General features: G+C 50.7%; 1 protein-coding gene across 1 annotated transcript in view; it reads left to right on the plus strand.

Moving 5' to 3' along the window:
• Positions 1 to 1,764: 1,764 nt before the first annotated feature.
• The window catches only part of LOC144934897 (anoctamin-6-like), a 36,412-nt gene continuing 14,377 nt past the window's right edge, over positions 1,765 to 23,799 (plus strand). The window contains exons 1-10 of the mRNA XM_078861166.1: positions 1,765 to 1,823; positions 4,316 to 4,445; positions 7,199 to 7,267; positions 7,844 to 7,930; positions 8,695 to 8,901; positions 9,111 to 9,221; positions 17,178 to 17,293; positions 18,513 to 18,647; positions 20,898 to 21,000; positions 22,381 to 22,441. Of these exons, the coding sequence (XP_078717292.1) occupies positions 1,765 to 1,823; positions 4,316 to 4,445; positions 7,199 to 7,267; positions 7,844 to 7,930; positions 8,695 to 8,901; positions 9,111 to 9,221; positions 17,178 to 17,293; positions 18,513 to 18,647; positions 20,898 to 21,000; positions 22,381 to 22,441 (1,078 nt within the window). The remainder of the gene's footprint in view (positions 1,824 to 4,315; positions 4,446 to 7,198; positions 7,268 to 7,843; positions 7,931 to 8,694; positions 8,902 to 9,110; positions 9,222 to 17,177; positions 17,294 to 18,512; positions 18,648 to 20,897; positions 21,001 to 22,380; positions 22,442 to 23,799) is intronic.

The following is a 23,799-nucleotide window of genomic DNA, read 5'->3' on the forward strand; positions in this document are numbered from 1 at the left end:
CTCCCTCAAAACGACCGCGCTCTGCCGGTGGGAAACAATAATGACATTTTTAAATTGGCCAAACCCTCATAGTACTGGACCCTGCGGATACCCTGTCTTTTAGAGACTCTGTAAGATTTTCCCGAAATAAAATGACTTCGTATCATTAAATTCAAACCAGTCCTTAACTATAAAGGGGCCGTCCATAAATGACGTCACGCACATGGGGAGGCGGGGGGGTCAGACATTTGTGACGATGTGTGACGAGGGGGAGGGGGTTTGAGAAATGTGACGTCACATCAAAATGCGAAACTTTTAATAAATATAGACAACACATTCTACTTAATTAAATATACGTTTTAATAAATGTTTTCTCCTACAACATCAGAGTGCAGCGCCACACTAAATACGCACTACAATGACAATAGTTTAAAGCGATTTGATGCATGTTTTATATATATTTTTGGGGGGGGGGGGGCAAAGCTTTGTGACGTCATATTTCAGGGGGGGGGTCTGAGTTTTTGTGACGTCGTGTGACGAAGAGGGGGTCAAAAATCGCCCAAAATCGCGTGACGTCATTTATGGACGGCCCCAAACCCGCTGACTCAGAACCCTGCCACGGCGATTTTGATTCCAATGGGCCACACAGCCACGTCTCACAACGCCTACAACAGAGATCGCGAATGTCCTCCGAAGGCTCCGGTTTCGTGAACAAGTGGCATCCACTCAGCACTCGATCATCCGATTCACGATCAAATTGAACATGACCGCGCGAGTTACTTGACCATTCTTCACCACGCTGATCGGTGAGGGACGAGAAGCCACAGACGTGGGAGCATATAAGCGTGGCGTGCCTCTCGTATGATTGTCTGTGGTAACTTTCTGATCCGCCCTTACTGGACATCTGTGAAAAAGGGCTTTATAACTCATCGGATTCCTCCGGTATAAATACAGATCCTGAGATAGGCTGCTGCTGCTGCTCTTCATACTTCTGCCCACAACTTACTGTGTACCACCACCACGCGTGCCATGCCGTGCCTGGCCGCCTTTGTCTCCCCAGTTTTACGGCCCCGCAGCAACCTGGCTCTCAATCACACGTGGCTTTCGAGATCAGTGTAATTTAGTCAAAGGCACTCAAGTATACAGTACTGTATTGAGACGAAAAACAAGTTTAGAGAAATCATGCATATGCATGGTTTACGTAACGCTTCCCAACATGTGCCTGACTTATGAAATAGATTTAATAATTCATCAGCTGTATGACAGCCGATGGGTATTGCTGTCAAACCGTCTTTTGTGTAATTAAAAGTCTACTTTGCCTATGGTGTGTGTCTGAAAATGTTTGTCAACACTTTGACGTGTTTGTCCGGTGTTAAATAAGGTAAACTAAACGTTAGATTAGAGGTTCTTTCATTCTGGATAATATTTACGAGAGCTGTATAGCGCCAAGGGTACGGACAGAGTTAATACAATGACGCTTTCAGTACCACGCGCAGCAGATGAGTGTATACTATGTGTGTCTGTGTCGTGTTTTTGTATTGCTTGTTATCGTAACGTTCTGGCCTGCCCCTAAAAGAGCTTCATAGCTCATCGGATCCATCCAGTATAAACATTCCCATTCTTCTGACCACGTGCGTGCTTTACCGTACCTCGTTCCTGTGCCTGCCAAACCCCCTTTTCAAAAACCCACCTACTCCCTCTGCCCTCGCTCACATCGCCTGCGCAGATCCCGCATCATCCAGACCGACCACGGTGGACGTACAGAATGAGGGAGCAGGAGGGTGAATGAAAAGGAGGAGCAGGCGACTTGTGGAGTTTCCGCAAGACCCGCCGTCATCTCAATCGATTTCAACACACAGGTACGATGCACCTCCCCGCACGCGCCTCTGATTAGGACGGTTGTTGGCTACGTACGGTGTGAAAGAAGTTCAACGTACGTGCAATCATTACGTGGGTTTATACAGCGTCGTGTGGCGGCCGCATCTTGAGACGTTGTCCAGAAACAAGCGAAGAGTTGATCGATTCTTGGTGTAGAATTGTGACCACCGAATTGTGACAATACAATGATGCATCACCGGGGAAGTGCATCGCTGTTGTGATGACGCATCGATTAAATTGATTTCATAACGATTCTTCAGTACCCGCGGGTATTCCAAGGCTGCCCGCAAACGTGGTCGGGATGTCATGTTCATTGTGTCATTCAATTACCACTTTACAAAGAGTACAGTGTGTTGTGTGTATGTATGTTGAACTTCCTTCACACCGCACGTAGCCAGCCGTACTGATCGGAAGTGCGATGGGCATGGCAATTGTATGGCATCATTTTCACAACCACAAAACAACAAACGACTCAACATTCGTCAATGCCTTAGTATTTCATTTTTTAAGGACGGTTTTATTGACGAATGTGTTGAGTGTTTCGTTCACCGTGCTTGAGTAACGTCGCCTAAATGTTGCTAGATATAAACAGAAGACGCTGGCAAGTCGTGTATATTTTGTACCCAGAATGGGTAACACAATTTAATAAAATATATTACTTCACAATTGTAACAATCGGTAACTTTTTAGCTTACACTCCTATACTTATTTATCCTACAACGTCATATGGAGCTCTCACAACCTCCATTTCCTCTACAGGCTTAAGTGAATTCCCACTGCCATTTCACCTCTTTTCATATCAACTTTCATCTTTTTTTCTATCAACTTTCCAACTCCATAAATTGCCCCAACTGACAGCTCGCGCTGCTACCCACTCCACCTCTCACACCAGAGGTCGCAAACGGGTTTTGATTCCTTACCCGTACCCGGCCGCAGTGACAAACAGTTACTCACCAGTGACTCACGGCCTACCCGTACCCGTACCCGGCCGCACCAGGGTCGCAAACGGCTACCCGTACCCGGCCGGGTATCGGGTAGGGTGCGGGTATCGGGTACCCGGTTGCAACCTCTGTCTCACACCCACGAGCTATAAGGGGCTCTGTCCACTCAGTAGTGCCGACAACGTTCAACATTCAGCACCACGAGTCGCGCGTCTTCATCCCTTGCAGTTCCCCGCTTTGGTGTCACATCCCTTTATAATATAGCCCCCCTCGATTTCTCTTTACATACGGATTGTGCTTCACTCCACTTTGTGCACCCAACTGCTAACGCAGCATCACCACGTAATTCAGAATACTGTACGGTATTTATAGTTCGTTTCAAATATGTATTTCTGTCTTGTGTAACTGACAGCATCTGTGATGATCGCACTGCAGGTTGTAAAGCTGCAATCGTTTTAGAAGACTCATGGCACGCGTTGACGTCGAGTGAAGTGCTGTTGAAAACATGTGAAGTTATCTTTATTCGCACTGGAAGTATAGTACAGTAAATTAAACAAAGTCAAACATTCATGTACTGTATGGAAAAACATACGACCCTAACGGTAAACTAATGCTGAAACAATTACAAAGTTACGAAAAATAAATTCGCAAAAAGCCCGACACGAATTGATGAATGACCACAATTCGGGGTCACGATTTCATTTGAAGAATCGATTCTGTTTGTAGCATTGTTAATTCACCGGCCTCTTGTGGATGCGGGGATCATGTGTGGGTGTGTGGGTGGCCCAGTGGTAATACTCGTGGCTCACGTGAAGAAGTACCTGGGTTCGATTCCCGACTCGGGGGCCTTTCTGTGTGGAGTTTGTATGAAACCCCCCTTGTTCCACATGGGGTTTTCTCCGGGTTCTCCAGTTTTCACCCATGGCTAAACAAACACAATGTAACATGCATTGCCCAAACATCCCCACGTATGTATGTTGAACTTCTTTCGCACCGTACGTAGCCAACCTTGCTAATCGGAGGTGAGAGGGAAGGACAACAAACTAAACACAAAATATATTCTAGATTTGAAGCTTTCGTGACTGCAAGGATCCATACTCTTTGGTTTTTTCGGTAAAGTCACGTAGGTTAAAAAAGGAAAACAAATAAATTAAATCACGACGTTTCGGAGGCAACACAAGCCTCTGTCTTCAGGTGGAACCGTCACTGTTACAGTAATTTTTGCTGAAAAAAGCAAAGAGTACAAAATATATTGCCTGTAAAATACTAAATTGGGATTACAGATAGCAACATTGTTCCGTCCTGCAAAACTTGGCAGGACCCTCTTGAAAAATAATCTTAAGGCTCAGTGAGGCTTTCCCATGTAAACGTGTAATAATAATAATGAAGTACAGTATAAAAATAACAAAACAATAATCTTGTACCGATCCATGTACTGCGAGCTTATGAATAAATATAAATTGTAACATTTCTCTCATGTTCATTCATGGCTTGTGGGCTTGTGTGTGCTTGCGCGTGCAGTTATATAAGGGTCCGGATATGCCTCCCCAAAAAGACACCGTCTACTTTCGAGATGGATCGCGGAGGATTGACTTCATTCTCGCTTACGATGATGAACTTCATTCTACGAAAGCAGTGAATGATCGGGTAAGAATGAAGCACTTTAAAAAAATTAAACCTCCATCTGCCTGCTCCTATCACTACCACCACCCAACCACAGCAAAGACAAAGATCTCCCGTTATAGCCTGACAGAATGTTCAGGAAAGTGCTGTTAGCGAGCACCTATGAAGGCCGGTACGGCACACGAGGGGGTGGGTGGCCAGCACCACGCACTGCCGCCTTTGTCTCCCTTGTGGTAGACATCACGCCAGGTAATCGTATGAGGCTGAGTCGACCTAGGTGAGGCCCAGGACCGGTTTAGATAATCGTCACTGGTGCTGGTGACCGTGAGCGGGAATCCAACTTGGGTTGCCGGGTTTATAGCGTAGGGTGCTGACCGCTACACGACCGCTTGACACCAACATATAATTCGTAACTTGCATCCCACAAACCCGGTCCCTGACACTTTAACTGTTATATATCTATACTTATAATTGTAGATATCTCTTCCCCAAATTGTATCCCAATTGCGCTATTGGCGGCACGTCTTGAGACAAACTGTCCATCCAGATATCTTGCCAAGCGATGGATGCATCCCGTCGTGTTCGAGAATGGCTCGTGGTAGTCCATACGGTCGAGGGCAGCACGTGCCGCATGCCAGTGAAACTGATACATGAATACATTTCCATAGCTGGCAGTCTTTTGTTTGAATTTATTTAAGACTAGCTGTACTACCCGGGACTTGGATCCACCACGCCCGGCCGCCTTTGTCTCCCCAGTGGCGATGTTCACACACCACAGCAGTTACTAGTTTGAGGCTGAGTCGACCTTGGGGAGGCCCAGGACCGGTTAAAATAATCGTCACCGGTGTTGGCCGTAAGCGGGAATCGAACTCGGGTCGCCGGGTTCGTATCGCAGCGCGCTAACCACTACACTACAATGCGTAACGCTTCCACATGCGCGGGTCACGTGACATGTGACGTCACAGCTCACTTGCCGTGCAAAAAATCTATGCATTATTGAGCTCTCACCCCCAAAAAAGTGTATTTTTATAATGTTTGCATGGTGTACAGTCTGGAAAGTACCCAAATGGCAAATTTTCAGTTTGTTGCATGTCGGGAAGTACGCTAAACATTTTGAGCAGACACACATTCACAACTTTGCCTTTTATATACTGTATATGGAGATTAAGTGGAGAAACAACTTCAATATAAGTTGGTTCTCCACTTTGTTGTTGCGCGTGAATTGTTGACTGAGCTGAGACCGTAAACTTACTTAAACTGTTATCGAAGAGAGAATACATTTTTATCACATGCAGCAGCTACCTGGATTAAAACCCAGGATCTCACTCATGCCAGATGAGCACTCTGACCTCTGAACCACCTTTCCACCTTCATATATAACTTTGAATCTCCACAGTGTACATCCATTAGGGGCCGTCCATAAATGACGTCACGCACCTAGGGGGGGGGGGGGGGGGTCAGACATTTGTGACGATGTGTGACGAGGGGGGGGGGAGTTTGAGAAATGTGACGTCACATCAAAATGGCAACTTTAAATAAATATAGACAACACGTTCTACTTAATTAAATCGACTTTCTAATAAATGTTTTCTCCTACAACATCAGAGTGCAGCGCCACATTAAATACGCACTACAATGACAATAGTTTAAAGCGATTTGAAGCATGTTTAATATTTTTTGGGGGGGGGGAGGCAGAGCTTTGTGACGTCATATTTGAGGGGGGGTCATCTGACTTTTTGTGACGCCGTGTGACGAAGGGGGGGGGGGGGGGTCAAAAATCATCCAAAATCGATTGACGTCATTTATGGACGGCCCCTTATACAATTCTGTCATCAACTGCATACTTCCACGCTACACACCGTACCCTCTACTCCACAACTCAATTCGCACTTCCACACCCTGTTCCTGACCCCCAATACATGAAGCTGAACCACACGGCTCAACAACAACAACCAATGATCTTTACATCTCAAACTCCACCATGAATGGATCACCTCCACGTTGCACACACTCATACCCACATAACCTGCAGTGTGTTTCATTTCGATGTTATGCTACACTGCACACTGGCATGTGGAAAACTATTCTTAGAATAGAGGGCCCTGCATTAAGATGCTTGGCAAATAGCATGTAATCAGGATTGTATTTGGGTTTGTGTGCAAGGAAACCCACCACCTCATGCGATTCGTGGCATTCAACACTGACATCTCCTGGGCCACCTGGCGCACCCTCAATTCGACAATGTTGAGCAAGCCCCCTGGTGGCCACGTATCCAATAATGAATCAGGTTCTATTGTGTTTAGCTTCTGAGGTATGATTTGTAATTTTTTTAGTGTGAATTGGTCTAACAGCATCACGGTGGCACACTGGTTAGCGCACTGTGCGATGAAGCTTGCGACCTGAGATTGATTCCTGGTCAAGGTTAACCAAGAGTGAGCTATATCCGAAACATTCCTGGGTCCCCTACTTAACCAATCCGCCCTGACAAGCGTGCTGAAATATGGTCAGATAACCCCGATAACCAATGCAGCATGGGGAGACCACCATCCGGAAATTGATTGACAAAGGGTTACGTAAATTATTAAATTGTTAAAAAAGCATCAAGTTCAAGATATTTCAACTTCAAGTAATTATTAAGAAGGCCTACTGAAGTTCAGTGACGCTACCTTCCAGGGCATATCCGTGCGAGGCTCTGGTGAAGTTACTTCACCTCTTGAACCTCAAAAGTAACGCAAAATGAGAGCAAAATTACATCTGTGCTCGATTTTGTTTGGCAGACGAAGAGGTCCGAGTATCAGGCAAGGCTGCTGAAGATGGGGCTGGAGCTCGAGATGGAGCCCAAAGAGGTAATTCTTCTGCGTGTCTCTTCAGCTGTGGATCACACAGTGTAACGAGATGAAGGTGGGAAGAGTGTGATTTCTTGATCACGTCACTGCTGGCAGAAAGTGCTCCGCTAGAAGTGAGTGCTTGGGAACCCCCTCTGGAGGGCATTCAGCCTCCTCTTCCATGCTCGTCAGATGTCTCTGAAGAGATGGGAATAACTACACTTTACACCGCCACACAAAATCCGCCGATTGACAGTGGTTTAGCCATTTTTTTTAACTGCTGAATGAACAGAGGCGGGTTGGGGTGATATCTAAGAACCAGTCCGTGGTTTGCCAGTTCCGTGATGCCACCCGTTAGCACAGACGCGGCGTGTCCACGAAATAACGTAGACACCGTGATTCTCAATATAAAGGATTTCGTATGTGGGTGTGGGGGGTGTGGGGGACTGATGGGGGAGGGGAGTGGTGGGTCGGAGGTTGCGAATAAGATGATGGTGGTGCGATCATGGCCACTCTCGCAAAGGAGACGGCGGTTGTTGTCCCCTTGAGTTCCCACCAACAAAAAATAATGAAACCGAACTCGGTGCCGTTGACCAGGAGTCGGTGAGCGGACGCACCGTCTTCGTGAAGGTGCACGCGCCGTGGGAACCTCTCAGCATCTACGCTGAGATCCTGCACGTCCAGGCAAGGGGCTCACTTGACAGTCATTATAAAGATGACGCTGGTGGTGATGGTGATGATGATTCTTATGGGTGATTATGATTGTGTTGATCATTGTGATGATGATGATGATCATTGTGATGGAATGTTGTGATAATTGTTGATGATTGTGATGATGGTGATAATGATTGTGATGATGGCGACGATTGTAATGATTGTGATGATGGTGATTATGATTGTGATGATAATCTTTTCATGATGACCATATTGATCATGATTTTGACAATAATAATTTACGAATTTTAAAAGAGAAACAGACATATACAGACAGATTAGAAAAACATACATGATAAAAAAAGATAAATGTTAGAAACATATTTACTGTTAAGATAAGTGGGCTTGAGCAGAACATGTCATGAGAAGCGATGATGATGATGATGATGGTTGCTGATCGAGACCAACGATAGAGTGGCAGCTAAAGAAGGGAATGTGCCCAAGGGGATGCCAATTGTAGAGATGAGAGTGGCTCGGTTGCAGGTGCTCATGATATGGACAATGGTTGGGGCCTTGTAATTAGTTGGCGGGATAGGCAGAGAAATTGGCATTTGCCAGATGGATTGTTGCATGGTAGGAACGGTGCGGGATGATAACTTGTGGGAGATCTTCATCCATCAGATGACTGATCATGGCTGATGATGTTGCTTTATGATGATGAAATGTAGCAAAGACGCAGTATAATTTCACGTGCTCGTGGCAATGTGTTTCACCCGTTCAAATAAATCAAACAGGTGCCACTCGGGGAGAACGACCTCGGCCAGGTGTCGCGTTCGGATTGCGGGCCGCTCGGTTGCCTGGGCAAGCTCTTCCGCCTGAAGCCGGGAGCCGTGCCGGAGCAGCCCGACTACTTCACGGCGCCCTTCCGGCGATCGCAGCAGGACGTCTATCCCATCACCGATCGCGACGCCCTCATCCCGCCGGCCGTACGCAGCCAGATCGTACGTGTGCTTCGAGATTGCCTTGGATTAGGGGTTGGTTTAAGGGGTCGGTTCAAGACCGAATTTCTGGGCTGGTGGCAGTTGGAGAGGCGGGAGGGGGTCGCGTTTGCACAGTTAAGTCAGTCAACCATAGCTCACCCAACCATGCGTGTGATGTGTAACATGTGTGTGTTGTGTGTGTGTGTTGTGTGTAATACATGCTCTTGCAGGTCCACCACATGCTGCTTTATTGCCACGTGTCACAGGACAGTAAAACGACTTTCAACCTCAACCGGATGATCTCCAATGGCTGCTACACAGCTGCTTACCCACTGCACGATGTAGGTTGAGTGGGGGGGGGTGAGGGGGGTGGAGGGGAGGAATGCTGTGGAGGGCACATGGACACCCACACGGGAGGCCCATGTGCGACACCTATACTACTAAACTAATTTATTTTTATCTTACCAGGTAAGGCCCATTGAGCTACATAGCTCTTTTTCAGAAGTGACCCGGCCAGAAATTAGAGCTCAACGAAGTGGCTTATCATCACGTGGCAATTTATCGCAGCCAAATGCTCTAAACGCGTGACGTTGATTCTAAATGCGGAGGGGAAAACCGGAGGAGCCGGACAAAAATCTACACGGCCACAGGGAGAGAGACACGCAAACTCCAAATATACAGGCGTCAGGGTCGGGATCGAACCCACGTCCTCCTGTATACCAGGCGAGGTCGTTAACATCTTGCCACCGTGACAGTAGCGTCCCGCACTCTTGTACAGGACACTACTACAAAGTCCAAATCTCACCGCAGACTTAACTGCGGTGTGCCCATTTCTACTGCTGCGCCGGGAAATCTAACCAGCGACATCTGGATTGCAAGTCCAGAGTGCTAACCCTTACACCACGGCAAGGTTTCGGGATGGCAGAGCGGGGAAGCTGTTTGTGTGCAAGTGTAGTGGTGGTATTGACGTGCGCCGACTGTGACAGTGATGGATCACGGGGCGGCGCGGGGTGCGGGGTTGGGCACGCGTTGTGGGCGTGGTGTGGACGCGCGCGCCGGGAGTGACAGATGACGGGGCGGCGCGGAGTGAGTGGTGAGGCACGATGAGATGTGGGAAAAGAGGATCGTAGCCAGCGCCCGGCGATTGGTCGAATAAGTGGGTGCTCGCAGCGACGTCCGCAGGTGGGGTATAAAGGGGGACGCGCGAGAGCACTCGGGGAGAGTTACCCAGTTGAAGACCTGAAGACGGAGCTGAAGACTTAGTCGCCGAGTAGCTAAGTGGATGTTGGTCATCCGAGTAGCTCAGTGGCGTTAGTCGCCGAGTAGCTAAGTGGATGTTGGTCATCCGAGTAGCTCAGTGGCGTTAGTCGCCGAGTAGCTAAGTGGATGTTGGTCATCCGAGTAGCTCAGTGGGCGTTAGTCGCCAAGTAGCTAAGTGGGTGGTTGTCACCCGAGTACTAAGTGGATGTTGGTCATCCGAGTAGCCCAGTGGCGTTAGTCGCCGAGTAGCTAAGTGGATGTTGGTCATCCGAGTAGCTCAGTGGGCGTTAGTCGCCAAGTAGCTAAGTGGGTGTTTGTCACCCGAGTACTAAGTGGATGTTGGTCATCCGAGTAGCTCAGTGGGCGTTAGTCGCCAAGGAGCTAAGTGGGTGTTTGTCACCCGAGATACAAAGTAGGTGTTAGTCACCTGTAACCAAGTTTGATAAAATAAAGAGTGTGTTACCCGTGAAGTCGTCTCCCGCCGAGTTACTACATTACAACTGGCGTCAGAAGTAAACCTGTCTTCAAGAAGTATGGACACAAGGAAGACTACCCGTACCCACAAGCGAGGTCGGGATGACGACGGCGTACCGGGGACACCGACCTCGGGAGTAGAGGACGAGGAGTTGCCGCCGATGCAGCACTTCGCGGTGATGGCCGACGCTCCGCTTGCCTCCGACACCAGCCTCCAGGACGCGCACTCCCGGTTGGCGGAGTTGCTACTCGCCGCCGCCGATGTTTTGGCCGACATCTCCGTTCCGGCGAGCGGAAAAACGGCTGCGGGGGTCGTGGAGGAAGCGACGTTGGAGGATTCCCGCCAAAAGGCGCTTCGCGCCAAAAGTCTGGAAGTTGCCGCCGTTTTTGGGGGGCCGCCACCGATTGGCGGGAAAGACGGACGCCACGTGGCCGGACACCTCCGCGCAGCGCAGCCCACGTCATCAGCGCGCGCCGGAGCCCTCCATTTTGCGCCTGACAACCGAGCCGACATTTTACACAACTCCAGCGGAGCGCGGGAAAATCTCTCCGATGTCGACGACGATCGGGTCCTCCAGCAAAGATTGCCCGCGCTGTCGGCGTTCAAGGCGGATGGGGGCGACTGGGGAGCCTTCCAACGAAGGTTCCTCGCTCATCAGGAGATGTCGGGGTGGTCCGACACCACTGCCCTGCGTGCGTTGCCAGCGATGCTTGACGACGACGCGCTTGCAGCCTTCACATCTGCTGCAAGGTCGTCCCGCTCTACGCTCCAGGCCGCACTACACCTGATGGCGAAGGTGTTCGGGCCGCCCTCCACGTGTCGCCACCAGTTCTACGATCGGCGGAAGGTGGCTGGGGAAACGACGCTAGCCTACCGCACGGCACTACTCGCCTTGGCGGACGCAGCTTTTCCCCGCATGGATAAGGAGGGGAAGGACGCCATGGTGACGGAGCAGCTGCTGGTGTTGGCCCACGAGTTGGGGGTCCCCATCAACGTGGCAGACGAGATGGAGATCTGCTCCCTGGCGATCGCCACGAGCATTCACGCGTACGAGGTCCTCAAACGCAAGCCGGGGGTCGTCTGCAAATGGCCGGGGAACGCGGCACTGGCCGCCACGATCGCCGAACCTCAGCCAGCTGCGGTGCAGGAGCAGGCCTTCGCTGCATCGCGTCCGGGGGAGTGGAGAACGGGAGGTCGTTCGCCCACACGTTCGCCCCGCAAGCTGGAGCAACCGAAACCTACGACGTCCGTCGTCTGCTACAACTGCGGCCTTCGGGGTCACGTCGCAGCCGGGTGCCGGGCCCCGCGTCAGCGCGCCGCAGGACCACGTCGGGACGACGACCAGGGCCACAAGTCATCCCAACAAAACCCGGCAAGTCGCGGCACCTCACACGTTCGGTCCAAAAACACGGCACATTCGGGTCGCCGCTTCGCGGTGGGGGGTTCGCGGCTGGGTGCCGGGGGTTCAATTCAGCGAGGGGGGTCCGTACGCGGCCCGCAAGCAGTCGAGTGGTCCGAATTGGCCCACAGGATCGTGGCTGCGTCAGCCGGGTCGTCTGTGGTAACGGGGTTCATTGACGGGGTTGAGGTCCGGGTGCTTGTTGACACGGGTGCGTCGGCCACCATCATCTCGGACCTTATTTATAACATTCTTCCCGTCCAAAGTAGACCCCTTCTGCCAGTAGACGTGCCATTTTATGCGGCGAATGGGGGATCCCTGGGGATCATCGGCCAGATTCGGGCGACTATTTGCATTGGTGACATTAAATTAGCGGGCCCTATTTTTGTATCATCATCGCTGGCCGTTCCCTGTTTGCTAGGTACGGACTTTTTGTCAAAAATGCCCATCAAAATTCTTATAGATCAGGCCTGCATAGAGCTTCCGTCAGGTCGGCGGGTTGCCTTCTTGTCGAGCCCTACCAAAGTGCGCACGGTTTGTGCGACGGTGCAGGCGCTGGCGACTCACACTGTACGGGTGCCCCCGGGATCGCAAATGTTAGTACCCCTTCGGTTCAGGAAGCCACTCGAGGTGGGTGCGGAGGCACAGGGGGTGCTGTTGGGGCCGTCAAACAGAGCCAGTAAGGGCCTCGATTTAGCGGTTGCTCAAACCATGGTGAGAGGGGACAGTGAGCCGTTCGTAATGGTCCTGAATACGGGGTCGCGGCCGGCCGTAATTGCGCAGGGAACGGTGCTGGCTCACGCCGCGCCGCTACCCGTTGAGGAACGGCTCGTGGCTCAAGCAGATTTCACTGTCGAGTCGCATCCTCAAAGTGATGAGGGGACTGAGTGGTTGGACTCGCTGTGTGCGGGTTCTGCTAACTTGTCCGGGGTGCAATTGGGAGCATTGAGGGGTTTGCTCATCGAGTTTGCTGACGTGTTCAGCAAACATAAGTACGATATCGGCTGCACTGACCTGTTGCGCCACCACATAGCTACAGGGGACGCGGCCCCTATTCGTCAGAATCCCTTCCGGCTCAGCCCGGCCGAGAAGGAACATGTGCAATCGGCGGTTAATGATATGTTGGCGGCCGATATCATTTCGCCCTCTTCTAGTCCGTGGGGTGCTCCTATTGTCCTAGTAAAGAAACAGGACGGGTCCTTGCGGTTTTGTGTCGATTTCCGCCGCTTAAACAAAATCTCGATGGCGGATGCGTATCCGCTCCCCAGGATGGATGAGTCGCTGGATGCCTTGGCGGGAGCGCAGTTTTTTTCCACACTCGATCTGCTTTCTGGATTTTGGCAATTGCCACTCGATAACGAGTCAAAACCTAAAACTGCTTTCCGGACACCTTGGGGCCTATTTGAATTCAACCGTTTGCCCATGGGCTTACATTCCGCTCCCGCCACGTTCCAGAGACTCATGGAATTGGTTTTGTCGGGCCTCCAATGGGATACCTGTTTGATTTATCTTGACGATATTATCGTCTTTAGTCGGACTTTCGAGGAGCACCTCCAGCGACTGAGAGCGGTGTTCCTCAGGATGCGTTCCGCTAAGCTTAAATTTAAACCGGCTAAATGTTTTCTGCTTCGGGAATCGGTCAGGTATTTGGGCCATATCGTGAGTCGTTCAGGGATCTCGACGGACACTGCTAAGACGCATTGCGTCAGCTCATGGCCAACGCCAACCTCGGTCACGGAGGTTCGTAGTTTCATTGGTTTTGCCTCCTATTACCGTCGTTTTGTCAAGCAATTTGCCACCATAGCCAAGCCCCTGCACGCTTTGACGGCTAAGGGTGTGAGGTTTCACTGGGGGGCGGAAGAGGAGGCTGCGTTCTGCTCCCTCCGTGACGCTTTGGTGCAGGCTCCCCCCTTGTGTTACCCCGATTTCACACAACCGTTTTTGCTTGACACGGACGCCAGCAATACGGGTATCGGGGGGGTGCTCTCACAGGTGGTCGGGGGGGTTGAACGGGTGGTCGCCTACGGTAGTAGGGTTCTTTCCCCCGCAGAACAACGCTATTGCGTAACTCGTCGTGAATTGTTAGCCATTGTGTTTTTTACACAGCAATTCAGGCCGTATCTTTACGGCCGTCATTTTACGGTCCGGACGGACCATGCGGCTCTACAATACGCTATGCGCGTGGCACAGCCATCGGGCCAATTGTCCCGATGGTTGGAGGTCCTTCAAGACTACCAATTCACGACGATTTACCGCAAGGGGTTGCGGCACTCAAACGCGGACGCCTTGTCGCGGTTGCCGCCGTGCACGGACTGCACATGTTTGTTGGGATCAGCGCGGTGCAAACCCCCGGTCGCCGGCACCCCGGGAGTTGCGCTCGCCGCCACTGACACCCCGGGAGAGGACGCCCCCACGGGGAGGGATTCGCTGTTGTCGTTGCCCCTCATTGAGTGGGGCCGCCTCCAGATGTCCGACAGCTCCCTACTTACGCTGCGTCGGAAAGTTGGCGCTCCCGAAGAAGGGGAGGCGCGGGTCGGTTCCTGGGTGTGCAGACAGGGCCTTTTGATGAGGTGGGACAACATGTCCCGGCGTCACGTGCTCGTTGTGCCTGTTGCTATGCGGGGTAGGGTTGTTCTGGCAGCTCATGAACGGCTCATGCATCTGGGTTTTCACAAAACGCTCGCCCTAATCCAGCGAGACTATTATTGGCCGGGGATGGGTAACGACGTGGCGAATATTCTTAAGGGATGCGTAGGGTGCGCCAGAAGGAAACCGCCACCATTGGTAGCTAATCCACCGCTGCAATCCATTCAGGTTTCGCGTATAAACGAATTGGTAGCGTTGGACATCTTGGGGCCCTTTCCGGTTACACCAAGGGGAAATAGGTTCCTGCTGGTTGGCGTGGAATACTTCACCCGATGGCCTATGGCATGGCCGCTCGCCAACCAGTCGGCTGCGGCGGTGGCGGACGCCTTTGTCCAGGGTTATGTGTTGGACAAGGGCGCCCCCGAACGCTTGCTGACGGATCAAGGGAAGAATTTTTCGAGCGTTTTGTTGCGCGAGGTGTGCGACCTGTTGGGTACAAAGAAAGTGCGTACTTCCCCCTACCACCCGCAGACTGACGGGATGGTTGAGCGTCTGAACAGGACGATTACGTCTATGTTGTGCCAACAGGTCTGCGACGATCAGGTTGATTGGGACTTACAGGTGCCGGGGGTACTCGCGGCCTATCGAATGGCCCCTCATGCGGCGACGGGGTTTTCCCCATTTTTTCTTATGTACGGGCGGGAGGCCGATCCGGCCGTGGACGTCCAACTGGGGATTTCCCAGCCACGGGCAAAATCTAAATTGGCAGACCACATCAAATTTAATATCGCCAAATTGACTGAAGCGCGCGAGGCGGCAAGGTTGAATTCGCGGTCGCGGCAAATTGCAAACGAGAAATTGCATGAGCGGAGGGTGCATACGCATGATTGGAAACCAGGCGATAAGGCCTGGCTGCATTGTCCACATGCACCGTTGGCTACGTCCCCCAAGTTGTTGAGACCTTGGAGGGGACCGGTGGAAATTGTGCGGGTTGCACGACCCCAGAGTATACAGATTAAATGGGGGAAACGCCGTTGGTATGTGCACCCCTCCCGACTGAAGCCCTATGCGGCACCGTGTGACCCCGTTCTGTGCCGTGACGACCGGGCGTGTGATGTGACCGTCGACTCGGGGCGGGAGGTGTCGCAGGCTGATCCTCACGTGTCTCCACCTGACCCACCCCCAGGTGCCTCGGGCTTGACGGCTGCTGACCGTCGAGAGCCTGAACCCCGGGGCACGCACGAGTCCTCGATGCCTGGCCGATGTCTTCCTGAACCGCCGGCGCCACCGGACGTTCAACCGCGTCTGGTGCCGTACGACGGACCGGCAAGGCGGACTCGGGCTAGGTCTCAACAATTTTCATGAAGACGTTTTTTGCTCTACACCGAGCTCGCCCGGTGTTCCCCTCTGCCGGGGTAATGTCCCGTTGTAGGGACGCTCGGAAGAAAAGGGGACACTGCACGAGTCGAAAGAAAAAAAAAATTTCCATTTATTTTTTTTGCATACACATTGCTATTGTCACTCGCCGGTTTGTATATATTGTTCTATTGTCGCGGTGGCATTGGTTGAGGGTTGCGGATGGTAGTGTTCGCGTCGTGTTGTGTTGTTAGCTTAGTTGTTGTTCTTGTTGTTGTGTTGTGTTACGGGGCACACAGGGGGGGTTGTATATTTTTATAGCAGCCGGGGCGGCTGCGAGCTATGTGGTAGGGGGTGATGTAGTGGTGGTATTGACGTGCGCCGACTGTGACAGTGATGGATCACGGGGCGGCGCGGGGTGCGGGGTTGGGCACGCGTTGTGGGCGTGGTGTGGACGCGCGCGCCGGGAGTGACAGATGACGGGGCGGCGCGGAGTGAGTGGTGAGGCACGATGAGATGTGGGAAAAGAGGATCGTAGCCAGCGCCCGGCGATTGGTCGAATAAGTGGGTGCTCGCAGCGACGTCCGCAGGTGGGGTATAAAGGGGGACGCGCGAGAGCACTCGGGGAGAGTTACCCAGTTGAAGACCCGAAGACGGAGCTGAAGACTTAGTCGCCGAGTAGCTAAGTGGATGTTGGTCATCCGAGTAGCTCAGTGGCGTTAGTCGCCGAGTAGCTAAGTGGATGTTGGTCATCCGAGTAGCTCAGTGGCGTTAGTCGCCGAGTAGCTAAGTGGATGTTGGTCATCCGAGTAGCTCAGTGGGCGTTAGTCGCCAAGTAGCTAAGTGGGTGGTTGTCACCCGAGTACTAAGTGGATGTTGGTCATCCGAGTAGCCCAGTGGCGTTAGTCGCCGAGTAGCTAAGTGGATGTTGGTCATCCGAGTAGCTCAGTGGGCGTTAGTCGCCAAGTAGCTAAGTGGGTGTTTGTCACCCGAGTACTAAGTGGATGTTGGTCATCCGAGTAGCTCAGTGGGCGTTAGTCGCCAAGGAGCTAAGTGGGTGTTTGTCACCCGAGATACAAAGTAGGTGTTAGTCACCTGTAACCAAGTTTGATAAAATAAAGAGTGTGTTACCCGTGAAGTCGTCTCCCGCCGAGTTACTACATTACACAAGCAGTGTCTGATTGATGATTGCGTCCCCCCCCCCCCCCCCCCCCGTGGCAGGGCGAGTACGAGCACCGGCCCGAGGGATCGGAGAAGCGGAGCGACCGGAAGACGCTGTGGCGTGAGTGGGCCAGAGCCGGGCGCTCTTTCAAGGAGCAGCCTCTTGACCTTGTGCGGTAAGGTCATGCCCGATTCACTGCCGGATGAAGGCCTTCCTAAGGCTTGGCCGTTGCTCATGGACTCTTGATAAGAACAATAATAGTAAACTTGGTTTTTGGGCAGGCGTTTAAAAATGAAAAAACCTAAATATGATTTAACGTTAAGACAATTCATTCCATATTGCCGGGAATGGGTCACTTTGGAATGTGACAACGAAATGTACAACAGTCAAACTGCATTGTGAAAGAATAACTATGGGGGGCGGGGGAACTAAATAGACGCAGTTTATTCCATCTATTTTGCTTATTTAAGTAATCTGCTGGAAACCAGCTGTGTATGTGTACAAGGAGCTCTGCATGTAATGCAGCTCTCTAACTATTTTGGTCAAAGGTTTGACGACCCCAGCCCAGGTCCACTTACTCTTTTTTAACAGTTACATTTAGTCGAATCCAACTTTAGTTGAATTCAAATGGTATTGTTGAGTAGGATTTAAAGTGTAAAGCTTGGAGATTACAATACAGTTTGGTTTATAATATGGGTTTTTGGGTGAGATCGCGTAAATATCTAAATGTTTAAACCCGCCACCACCCGACACAGCCAACTAGTAAGGGTTGTCACGTAAACAGAACGTGCCAATTCGTCACTAGTACAGCACTAGTGTGTAGTAGTGTAGTGTGTAGTAGTGTAGTGTATAGTAGTGTAGTGTATAGTGTAGTGTACTAGTACAGCACCACCGGTGTGTTGGAGGGCCAAGCCACAACATTTACAATCTGAGTACGACGTTTTGCCAGCAATTACAACTAGCTTCATCAGGCGACAGCCAGTTTTGTGGATACATCCTCCTGTTTCGTTCCTTAAATAGAGCGGTAGATATGATGGCAACACTTGTGTAGCATATGAATGCAACAGTATTTCAAGACGCCGTGCATAAACATTATTTATTCTATCGAGGAAAAAGAGAAAGTCCGTTCAGGGCAAAGGAAAAAAAGGAATTGTCTCAAGCCTGGACGAGAACAGTGAGCAGGGAGTTGACAGCGAGGATGGCTGGGGGGATACAGTTCAAGACGAGAGCTTGCCCACATCGTCCCCTCTTGCCACAGCCCCATCTGCCCATAGGTCCTCGGCGCAATTGCACCACCTGCATATTCGATAGCTACGGTCACCGGTGCCGTGCATGGTAGGTGATGTTTGTGCCGTGCGCGCGTGTGGTGTGTGTGTGTGATGTTGTCGGCACAGCTCGTATTTCGGGGAACAGGTGGGACTGTACTTCGCGTGGCTCGGCTTCTACACCAAGATGCTGAGCATTGCTGCAGTCGTCGGCCTCGTCTGCTTCTTCGTCGGGGCTTTCAACAAGGACAATAACATCACCAGGCACTGGCCCCAACAAAGTCAAAGATCCCCCGTGTAGCCTTAACAGACTGTTGGGGCAAGCGCTGTTAGCAAGCGCCGATGAAGGCCGGCACGGCATGCGAGGGGGTGGGTGGCCAGCACCACGCCCGGCCGCCTTTGTCTCCCTAGTGGCGATGTTTAATACACATCGCACCAGATACTAATTTGAGGCTGAGTCGACCTAGGAGAGGCCCAGGACCGGTTCACATAATCGTCACTGTTGTTTGTGGCCGTGAGCGGGAGTCAAACCCGGGTGGCCGGGTTCGTAGCACAGCGAGATAACCGCTACGCAACCACTCCCATGCCCGACAAAGACAAAGATCGCCTTGGCAACAACAACACCCGCCATTCCCAACCAGGTGGCGGTGACGTCACCACGGCGACTGTGCCAGGCTATGTGGAAATTGAGGCCATGTGAAGTGTCGAAAGCTCGCTGGCAGGAGGTCACGGGACAGACCCAGGTGCCATGGGTTGACTAACTGAGATGACTGGCAGATGCACCAGCTGTGCCACCTACTGTGCCAATTCGCTGCATTTTAGCCACCCGGCGCTCGTTCATTGTTGTGAGCGTCGCTCCTCTGCCCTCCGTTGTTGCTGGAGGGCGACTGCCTCCCACTGACCACGATCCTCCTCCACGCATGCAAGCACGCACACACACATACACGCATGTGTCCAAATACAGAGCACATTGATTCAGATCCCTTGCATGGCAACGCAGGCTGAACAATGAGTGTTAGCGAGCACGGTTATTACAGACATGCATATAGACGTGTAATACACTTGCACGTTCTGTACGTTCCGATGAGATGCTATCGTGGTGTAACGGTGAACACACTGGAATTGCGATCCAGAGACCAATGGTTCGATCTCACAGCGCGGCAGTTGAAAAAATGGCCGCGTGTTTTCCTGCCACCTCTATCTGCCGAGCGGTATTAATGGAGACACCACACTTAGTCCATTGGTAGGTGGCATGTGGGTGGGGTAATATGTTAGTACTCACACCGCTTACAAGATGCCTGGTTGGCATGGAAGTGCAGGCCAAATACCCTGAGAGAAGGGACTCCTTAGAGCTCCCTCGAGTGGAGGACCTTCCACCAGCAGCAGCGGGAGCGAGCAATTGCAAGGCTGCCCCTTTGTCTTTGCACAACTACACCTGTAGTACATGAGAATATACAGTATTCCCTCGTTATTCACAAACTTGCGATCTGCGATTTTGGCTGTCAGCGAATGGCATCTTGAACTCTACACGACTGCATCGCGAGAGAGAGAAAGTGATGAGATAAAGTGATGAGCGGGAATATGATACGAGAAAGACCAGAGTGGTGACCTATGGCCAAATAAACTAAACGAAACTTTTTTTAAAAAATTTACCACCAGATAAGGTTTATTTTCAGAAGCGAACTTGTCACAAATAATAGCTGAACTATGTGGCTTATCATGTGGAAATTTAGAGCAGCCTAATACTCAAAACGCATGTTGATTCTAAATGTGGAGCGATAAACCCAGAGGACCCGGAGAAAAATCCACACGACCACGGGGAGAACATGCAAACTCCAGATATACAGACGTCAGGATCGGCATCGAACTTATGCCCTCTTGCATATTAGGCGAGGGAGATAACATCTCGCCACCGTGGTGCTCTTAGTACAAATACTATAATGGGATGAATCTGAATCCAGATTTGCATCTTTTATAGAATCCACCAAATCCGAATCTGTAGGCCGAATTAGAAGCCCCATTTGTGCTGCCAGTAGCCAGTGTCTGTTGGCGGCAGAGCGAGCATATGGGCACACCTCTTGACAGCACCTCCCAGCAAATACAAGCGTAATGTTGGGACAATGTTGAGTTGAACATTTAGCTTACATCAAATATACATTTTAAAAGCGCTACAATATCGGTATGCATGTAATGCATAGCATCTGGGAAGGTCCTCATCCAACTGTGGATGGACACAACGGCTGTAACCGTTCCTGTAACATAATACACCGCAATGATGACACACCACGAATTCAACTCTTTCCTGGATGCGAGTTTTACTTTGGCTAATGCCAGAAGTTGGCACCCACCTTTTATTGCAACCTTGTTTCAAGTGGGGCAATGCCAAACGCAGGGGGTGCACAATACAATGGTAAGCACTGACTTAAGCCAAATTGTACTTCTCATCCAAGTATAATGTGACCATTGGCGCGTGCGTGCGTGTGTGCACACGTGGGCGCGTGTCTGTGTGCGCAGTGAAGAAATCTGCAACAGCTTCAGTGAAATCCTGGTCATGTGCCCCCAGTGTGACAAACGATGCACCTTCTGGAGGTTAAATGAAACCTGCGACTCTGCTCAGGTATCACACAAACACAACATAGATGCTCCCCTTGCGATTAGGATAAGTATCGGTCATTGGTGTCGTGCATCATGGTCACAAAGCAAGCCCATGTTGCTGAGATTGTAGCATCATACTGGTAGGAACCTCCTGGTTACACCAGCCCACAGGGGATTATTGTGTCCGTCGTGCAGGGAGGGGCTGGGTGGAGAGGGAGGGGCTGGGTGGGTAGGGGAGGGTGGGGAGGGTGGGGCTGGGTGGGGAGGGTGGGGCTGGGTGGGGAGGGGAGGGGCTGGGTGTGGAGGGTGGGGAGGGGCTGGGTGGGGAGTGTGTGGAGGGGCTGGGTGGGGATGGTCGAGGTGGGAGGGGTGGGGCTGGGTGGGGAGGGGCTGGTCACCCTTATAAAACTCAACGTTTAACCTACTCACGCCGGCTTGTGCCCGCCCTCACAGTCGGGCATATTTGCGGAATACACCACGCCGCCGTTGACCCTGGCCATTGACCGAGCAACCCAACGTTCCTTCCAGCTCCCTCCGCAGGAATGTGTTTAACCATGATCAAAGCATATGATGCTAAACACTACGCTGCCATTTGTGCGGCTGTTAAAAAGACAGAGATCCCCCCTATAGTTGTCTACAGACTGTTGGGGCAAGTGCTGTTAGTCGGCATCTCTTCAGGCTGGCACGGTGCACGAATGCGTGGTGTGGCCAGCGCCAGTACTGGTTCTTCACACACCGCACCAGGTGCTCAGTCGACCTCGGGGAGGCGTAGGACTGGGTCATGTAATTGCTGCTGATATTGGTATTGTAGTGTAGTGCACTAATCACGACGCCACTGTTGACCACTGGATGTTTTAAACACACGAGCACGCACATATAGCGAGACTGTATTTAGTTTGAGCAAATATGGCTTATTAATGGAATAAGCCAATGCTTGGGCACATATGTGAAAGTGAATGCACCATCACATCCCAGCGTGGATGAATCCGATGCTATGGTCTTTTGTGAGCATTTCTCCACTATCAAGACAAGTTGACAAATTATTTTAATCTGTATTGGGGTCCTAATTGGTGAACATATCACGACCAAGTAATTATTTCCTACCACTTTAACGTGTCCGAAATGTTTGTCTGCAATCAAGGAACTACCCAATGCATCTTCTTTCTTCTGTCACATTTGTACCGTTTTATTTTATGCATTAGTCGAACCATAAAAAGCGTACGTGAATCGTGCACGATCGATTCCCCACCTGCAAAATACCGCAAACGATGAATATATATTAATCAGGTCAATGCATCGTTATTTTGTTGCTGCTGCTGTTAATATTGAACAGATGTGGATGCTCAGTTGGTACTGTACCCAGGTTTAATTGTGACTAACACCTCCGCTCGTGTCGGTGCAGAGTTCGTCTATTTATGAAAACCCGGCCACCGTATTCTTCACACTCTTCATGGGACTTTGGGGTAAGTGATGCTGAACATTGGCGCGCATTTCCCAGACACAATGACAAACGTTATTGCGATGATGATAATGATGATGGTGATTTACATACGTACGACTATGTCTAGCAATGCCCCTATTTAACGACGATGTGAATGTACATATCCCTTTTGTCAATCCACTGCCCGATGAGGGCTTGCCCACAACAAGCTGGTCTTGGGGGCTGTTTGACCATACTTCACGTTGCTCAGCACGGGTTGATGAAGGCGCGGAGCATAGCTGTGGGCACATCGCCGAGTACAACAACACCTTGTTTCCTACATCGCCCTCTGCTGCCCACCGACTGAGCTCAGTCCACAGATGCCTATGACGATGACAGCAGTCACCCAATCCCAGCACTATCCAGGGCTCAAGCTCAATGAGCATCCTAGATCCAACGACATCACGCATATTCTGGGTGATTTAATTACTTCAGTCTAAAGCTCAGAGTTGTCGTGTTCCCTGGTGATTCGTGAAGGGGTTTGTGGCATCTTGGTCATAGTGCATATGATGGCCTGTTTCTTTGATGGTTGCACATCATGTCAGTTATGTGCCCAGGATAGTAAAATAAAAAGTTTGATGGTACATGCAACGAGTCAGTCTTATGACGGTGTAATTAATAAATCTATGACGAGAAGGGCAGCATTATTACCCTCTTCCTCCTCCCATTACGGCAGAAGGCAATAGTGTATTGGGGATGCCCTCCAAACAGTGAACAATGTGTGAGTTTGGTGCCCATCGTTGATATGTTAACGTTTCAGTGTTTTGTGTGCGGCATAAACATTTTCCAGATGCGTTTTTTTTCAAGTGTTTATATTGTTTACAACTTGTTTTGTATCACGCTTGTTTACCAAGGAACACCTCTTTGAGTATCATGATCCTTATTCAGGAAAGTCCTGCTAGGTTTGCGGGAGGGGGCGATAATGGCTCTGTATTTTCCAATTTACTAATTTGCCGGTAATTTTCATATTGGAAACCTATGGCCATGATGCCGGCACACAATGGCATACGCTTGCAAATGGTGTTGCGGGATGTTCAACGTCCACTGTAATTCAGATACACCGGCAGTATTAATCAGGGCGGCCACTGGATTTGAAGAATGTGAACCTCTCCAACATGATAGCTCGACGGTTCAGAGTCAAGAGGGCTGAGTTGGCAGCGCTGAGATTCTTGGTTCTAATCCAGGCAGCCGCCTCTAATTCAACCAGTTTCTCATTTACAATAACGACATGGAGACAACTGAATTACCAATGACGCATGAAAAACCCTCAGCACATTATATTTGGATCTGAACTTAAACTAAATCCCAATTCTGAGAAGAAAAAGCGTAAATATCCATTTG

The sequence above is a fragment of the Lampetra fluviatilis genome, chromosome 11 (assembly GCF_964198595.1).
Source record: "Lampetra fluviatilis chromosome 11, kcLamFluv1.1, whole genome shotgun sequence".
NCBI lineage: Eukaryota > Metazoa > Chordata > Hyperoartia > Petromyzontiformes > Petromyzontidae > Lampetra > Lampetra fluviatilis.